The sequence below is a fragment of the Salarias fasciatus genome, chromosome 5, assembly GCF_902148845.1.
Source record: "Salarias fasciatus chromosome 5, fSalaFa1.1, whole genome shotgun sequence".
Taxonomy (NCBI): domain Eukaryota; kingdom Metazoa; phylum Chordata; class Actinopteri; order Blenniiformes; family Blenniidae; genus Salarias; species Salarias fasciatus.
Window position 1 is genome coordinate 12,886,095 of NC_043749.1, and position 6,722 is coordinate 12,892,816.

The 6,722-nt window shown below is 41.6% G+C and overlaps 1 protein-coding gene across 1 annotated transcript; it reads right to left on the reverse strand.

Moving 5' to 3' along the window:
• Nucleotides 1-2,472: 2,472 nt before the first annotated feature.
• apof (apolipoprotein F) lies at nt 2,473-4,543 on the reverse strand. Its single transcript, XM_030091841.1, has 2 exons — nt 4,522-4,543; nt 2,473-3,867 (listed from the first exon to the last, which is right to left on the reverse strand). The coding sequence occupies exon 2, from the start codon at nt 3,832-3,834 to the stop codon at nt 2,515-2,517; it is 1,320 nt and encodes a 439-aa protein (XP_029947701.1). The 5' UTR covers nt 3,835-3,867; nt 4,522-4,543; the 3' UTR covers nt 2,473-2,514.
• Between the last annotated feature and the right edge of the window lie 2,179 nt (nt 4,544-6,722).

Here is a 6,722-nt window from a genome sequence, read left to right on the forward strand (position 1 = left end):
TGGAGGTTGAACTAACTGTTGTGCAAATGTTAATAGTGATGTAAGAAATGCACCAAAGTGACTGAAAAAAACTGCAACTCATTTTTTTTGTGGAAGTTTGCCTGACTGCTTGGTGATGCAGTACATGTTATCAGTTGTTCATTTGCCAAAACAAACAAGTTCTCTGATTGTGGCTTCAGAAAGAAAAGTACAAATGTATCTGTTTGGTAAACATCAGTAGAGATCAAGGTTCTTGGACTGAATTGTATTTCTGCTCTCTAATCTTCATGATATGAATCACTCAGCTCTGTTGAAAGTGTTGGTCTCAGCTTCCAACACAACAATCAGCAGATATCTTGCTCTGTAAAATGTATTACCATAATGTCATTGGACTCACAAACTTGAAACTGGCAAATCTCCAGTCACCGGTCTATCTCAGGGTTAACAAACATTCTTGTATTGTGTGGTTATCATATAATAGGGTCATACCAGGAGTTGTTGAGGTGACACACAGGGCCTCGAGCAGGAACAAAATCAAAGGCTTTCTCCTACATGCTGGAAATACTACCATTTATATATGCTTTAATCCTTTAAATTGAAATACACGGTGTGCCAGTTCACTGATGTCAACCTTCACTCAAGCATAGTTTTTTTAGTAATGTCTCATTATGAATTCAGTGGTATACTGATATACCTAATAAACAGAAGATTTGAAATGCTAAAATTGCAGATGATGTGATAAATGAATATTGTCTTTAAACTTTAAATTTTACTTTATCTCCAGATAAAAATGCTCGAAAACAAGAAAGAAAACAAGTACTCGCTGATTATGTAAGCTGTCTGTGGGATTTGTATTTTGTATTTATGTGCCCTTGTTATTACAGTAATGTGGTAGAACACTAACTATTTAGTCTGAATGAAGTTGAATCAATCAAACTCTTTGAGCAAGGACACCAATGCTGAAATTGAAGGTGGTGAAAAATGTCAACATTTTATTTAAAATTGACTCACAAAGTTTTTGACCAACAGTCAGTAAGCAACAATTCATCCATGAACCTGATATTATTTGTTTATAAGGACTGTGATGAGAAAGATTTAGTATGACTTTTCACTGGTAATCATCAACAATCTTTCTGTCTGGATTCCATCAGAAAATAGACTATGTTCCAGTTTTATTGGTGCTCACGATGCTTCATATAACATCTATGCACAAAAGCAAATTTACGTTTGGTAGATGTAACAGTGCTTCTTGGCAAAAATAAATCTTATGTATTGGGGAGGTCTGTTCATTTCCCTTTTAATTTGTGCTTCATTTGTAAGGAAGATGCATTTGTAGGATCAGGATCTGGAGCGAACTCCCACACTGACAGCGTCCTCATCATCAACCAGGAGGATAGTTTGGTCCCTGACTCTGGGGATTTTGAACCACTGCTGTTTTACAGAAACTCATCTTAATATACTACATATGTCTGCAGATAAAGGAGAGATCTGACGTCTTCAAGGAGACGTCTTCAGACATCTGATGGTCAACACACTGCGTTTCAGTATGAACATCAGCAGAGAAGAAGAAGTGGTTTAAGATTTACTGCCAAGAAGTACTGTAACAACCAGTAATGTACGTAAGCAATTCTGCAACATCAGAAACGATTTGGTTTTTACTTGAAGTCTTTGTATTGAGACAGTTTCTTACTGGCTGATAACACGCTGGTTGTAGACTCCTAAAAATGTGCCCATCATGACTTTCCTCTATAATCTGGATAGAACATTAGATTAAAACATATTTTGACATGAGATCTCTGCAGTTGCCTCTGAATGACATGATTTGATAATAAAACTAACACACTGACAAATGCTACATGCACACAATTTTAATATAAAGTTTACTACCATTTAAAGAGAAAAAATAGATAAAACAGCTACAGTTAGTCATCACTCTACTTTCCCTGCAATTGCACCAGAGCTGTGAATGAGACTCTGACCTGACAAAAGGTTTGATTGTAGGAAGAGATGCAGCAAAATGTTTAGTGAATGTTTACTTTCCTGAGACCAGTTCTTCAGCGCTGCCCAGTGTGATGAGTCGTTCATCTGCATTATATACACAAAGACATAATCGCTAAACAAATACTTGAAGCTCACCGTTTGAACTTATGGATTATTGAGATTGTTTCCACATTAAATAATAAACATTAAATCGTCTCAAATTTTTAGATTCTCTTTCATGAATTAAAAACCCATCTTTACGAGTATTTACAGATAGATTGATTATAGATTTAAAAAAAAGAAGTCCTCATAAATGTGGTGTCACAATATTCCAAGTCATATTTTCTCATTTGTCTGAATTGGATTCATCTCAAAGAAATTGATCAATCAAAGTCCCATAGACCAAAACCTTTTTCATCTCAGAACATGAGCGTGATAGTCCTCTGAGAAATATGCATCCTGTAATTTGCACTTCAGTTAGAACAATATTAACTTAATAGTGGTTACTGTAAGTTAGGTGTCACAGCTTCAGAGGGTGTGTGTTGGTTTGTCAGTCTACTGGATGGTGAGGATGCCTTGCTCCCAGCTGGTTTGGTTCACCATCACATCATCTTCCTCCTTCATGGAGTTGAGCAGATACCTGACTCCAGCTTTGACGCCTGTCTTCACCCCAGCCCCCAGAGCATAGCCTGCCACTCCCGCCGTCCCGCCTGTAGCCACCATGAGGGCGTCTGTTCCGAGGTCGACGGCGCTAAGAATGGCCCTCTCCTTGGCCGTTTCTGAGCAGTTGACCGAGGCGTAATACACAGCTGTGCCGAGGTTGTAGAGAGTGCTGACTGCAGGGATCCACTCCACCACGTTGTACACACGCTGCTCGCTCTGATTAATGCAGCTCTGCTGGGCGCTGCGCTTCATCCGTCCACCCGAAGTGGCGGCGGTCCAAGCGTCGTCGCTGCATTGACGGATCCAGCACTCGGACTCGGTGGCGACGGACGGCAGGATGCGGCTGCCTTTCTTCAGCACGGCCTCGTACAGCCCAGGAGTTAGAGCCCCGGTGCTGGTCACTCCGGCACACAGGACTCCCAGCCTCTCACAGCTACTCACTGCATCCTCCAGTCCACCTGTGCCTCCTTCCACAGCCCTTCCTATCAGTATGGTCCCATTCATCCTGCTCCAGCCCTCACAGTGGGGATCATCCTGCTTCGACGTGCTGTCATCCATCCCTGCCAGTTGCTGAATGTTATACATCACTGCCTCCATGTGTTGTCTCGCTTGATCTTTCTCTGAAAATGAAGCTGTTGACGGAGGTTCTGTATTAGAGTTGCTCATCCTCCCCTCTATCAGAGCTTCCACTTGCATCAGTAGCTCATTTGTGTCCGCCACTCCCAGGAGGTCGTACAGTTTCATGGTCAGGGTCTGTGCCTCCTTTGGGCAGCCCATCGCCACCAACACAGGCACTAAAGAGAGACCCAGCAGCTCCTGGGGGAACGCAGAAGACAGCGGGTCGTCCACGGTGCTGGCAGACAGCAGCTCCTCACAGCTGATATTTCCATGAATTTGGAGACGATCCTGAATCTTCCCCTGAAGGTTCGCCCAAAGAACTGATGTTATGACTTGAGCGGATACCACTCTCTCATCATTTTGTGCAAGCACTGACTGCTGAGTGGACTTTTCTTCGGGTGAGAGACGGGGCTGGAATTGGGATGCTGGAATTGAGGAATGATCCAGTTGAGCCATCTCCTCATCCTCTTGAGAGACTTGAGCTCCTGGAGGCAGAGGCTCCCCTGGCACTGGAGGAGGTGGGACCTGACACAGGACCCCCTCATTCAGCAGGAGCTGAATCACAATCAGCCACTTCAGCCTGGAGGACATCATCCCGCCTGAGACAGAGCTGTCCTCCCAATGAGGCTGCACAAAAACAGGACAGTGAAAACAATTAGAGACAACATGAGTTTATTCATCCGTTCTTTCTGAATAAGGAATAGCAACAATAATGAATATTGAATTCAACACTAACAGAATTGTAGGCACTGATCTACTGCTCTGTATCTTCTGTTTCTGACTGCAAAGGACTTATTTGCTGTTTCAATAAAAGAAGTGCATTTTGTCAAGTTATCTGTGTGTCTCCAGCAGAAATTCACTGCTGTGGAGCAGATCGTTGTTTCATTATATGTTAACCTAAAAAAAAAAATTAAAAAAAAAAAATACCACGGTGCACAGAGCATTTTCAATCCAGTGAAAGGACGCTGGCAAACTGATAAATGAGAAAAGTGTATCGTTCTTTAACTTCTTTGAAAATGGTTTTTGCATTAAGGAATTGGAAAGCATTTGCAAACAAGTACAGACAGACAGATAGATAGATAGATAGATAGATAGATAGATAGATAGATAGATAGACAGCACCATCCTGATCCTGAAGTGGAGTTTGGAGTGGAAACTATTTGCATAAGACCTGTTTTCCTGCTGACGACAACTAAAAATAGAAAACACGCTCCACCCATGTCTTTACATTTTAAACACCCTGAAAAGGAAAACTGTCACACCTATTGGCGCCGGCCTTACCTTAATAAAGATCTGATATGCAGTCCTGCAGTCCAAAGTGTACCAGGACGGCAAAGATTTCAGCGTGTAGGATGCTGTTTTGTTTGTGTCCTTTTCCCCCCACTTTTCCAAACGTGCATAGCGATCCTCTCTCCCTCTGCCTCCAATGAGAATCTCCCTCTTTACACACGACATCTCACAGCCCTCCCTCCTCCCTCTGTATCATCCGTCTTTCAGCTCCCTCTTCTCTTTGGCCTCATTGCTCAACAGGGGAGATCAGGGCTTGAATATTGATTCACGTGGGGAAAGTCCATGTGTTCTAAAGCAGTTTTGTTTGTATGCCCTGTTATCCTCTCATCCCCCCTACTCCTTTTGTTCCGTCTCACACAGTTGGTAGGTTTTGTTTTTGACCCAAATACTTGAAAGAATCCTCCACTCATGCCGTGAGCAAATTTATCTCTTATACAGCCAAGAAGTGAAGTGAAGAAAACAGGGCTGCTTGAGGTAAGGGCTTTGTAAACTCACAAAATGAAACACGGTCAACATAAAATATTCTGCATGTTGTTATTTCTTACGGTCTGTCTTCCCTTGCTGTGTAATTCATTTTAAGTCCAGAGAAGAGACTTCTTTTGTCCTCTGGGAAGCAATTTAATCAGAAAAAAGAAAGTCCAGTTTCTTTGATTAGATTGCATTTTATTGGTGTAAATAAGATTGATAGGAATTTTATTTTGTGGAACTCGACAAATCAACTATACAAGCAAACGTTGACATAAATAAGGAGATCTGAATATGCAAATTTTTATTGTAATGTATAAGATCTTTGTAGTACTTGGTCTGTGACCAACATCTCACACAAAAGGCCACTCTCACTTTGTTCAAACTCAAAGAACTTCGCCCTGTTCATCCCCCCCCCCCCCCCCCCCCCCCACTTCTACTATACCACTCTCCTTTTTGCTTCCTTTCTGCTCTTTTACACATTTTATACACTCACACAAAAATGGCTTCACTCAATTGAGAGTAGTCCAGAGAGCCCCAGCGGCAACACTGGATCACTGGATAAGTAAAAAGAAGTATCAAAGCAAAGATTTAATTTCTTTTAGTGAAGGTTTTATTTTATGGTTTTAACTGTTTTCATTCTAATGATTCATTTTAAGCTGTGCCACCATTGTCCCTGTTGTCCTCTACAGAACACATTTCTACTCCCTGATATCCTTCATGGATGTTGGAAAACGTTAAATTAGAATGCTGGTTTGCTGTTTTGCTTTTTAATGAGTTAATAGAGTGTTCCCCAGCGTACCGATGATGGATATAAGAAGGTCGACAACCAGCATTAAATTATCTGTCATCGCAACAAGTCCAGATGGTGTTTACATCCTGCCATCCATCCTGCGTCTACATTATGCAAAGTTATACAAGCTGCCTTGTGAATTTCAGTTGTAAAATGTTTCAAAGAGAAAATAAACATTTAAGCAGCACATCATCTAAAAGTTACAACGACTTGTTTGGGGTTTAGTTCAGAAACGGGAGACAGCAAAAGGACATTACATCATACAGAACGAGACCAGGGTGAATTGTGGCTTAGCTGGTGTGTTAACTGTCTTCCCATCCTAACTTTGGCAGTTTGATCAGCAATCACCCCGTCTACTGCAAAAAGCTGTTGAATTCCTGTCACGGTGGATCCCGTCTCTTTTACAGTAGTAAGCACAACGTGGCGTTCATTTTGTTTTCTTTTCCAGTTTCTTCTCTGATTCAGAAGGGCAAAGGCATAGCAAAACAGAACATAATGTTAAAAACATGATGGATCAGACAGCCCGCTGATGTTTGATTATTCTACTGCGTAAGTCATTGTTTCTGCAGGGAACAGAGCACAATTCACACTCAGACACAGCCTCATTATTTAGGGTTTGGCTCGGGGAGAGCAGAAATACTAAAAACAGTACACTGAAAAATGGAAAAATATAAATATAAAAAATGTTTGAGTAAAAGATGCATAAAATAAAAAAAAAATATTGCACTGTCAACTTTGGGATGCTGCTTCCCTGCGATACGGAGGTGCTTAGTGGAGCAGTCCTGAGTAAGTGTATGATGTGTATGTGTGTGTGTGTGTGTGTGTGTGTGTGTGTGTGTGTGAGAGAGAGAGAGAGAGAGAGAGAGAGAGAGGAGTGGCTGAACATCATAATGGATTCAACAGTGTGATGGCATGTGGGAAGAAACCTTTGTTG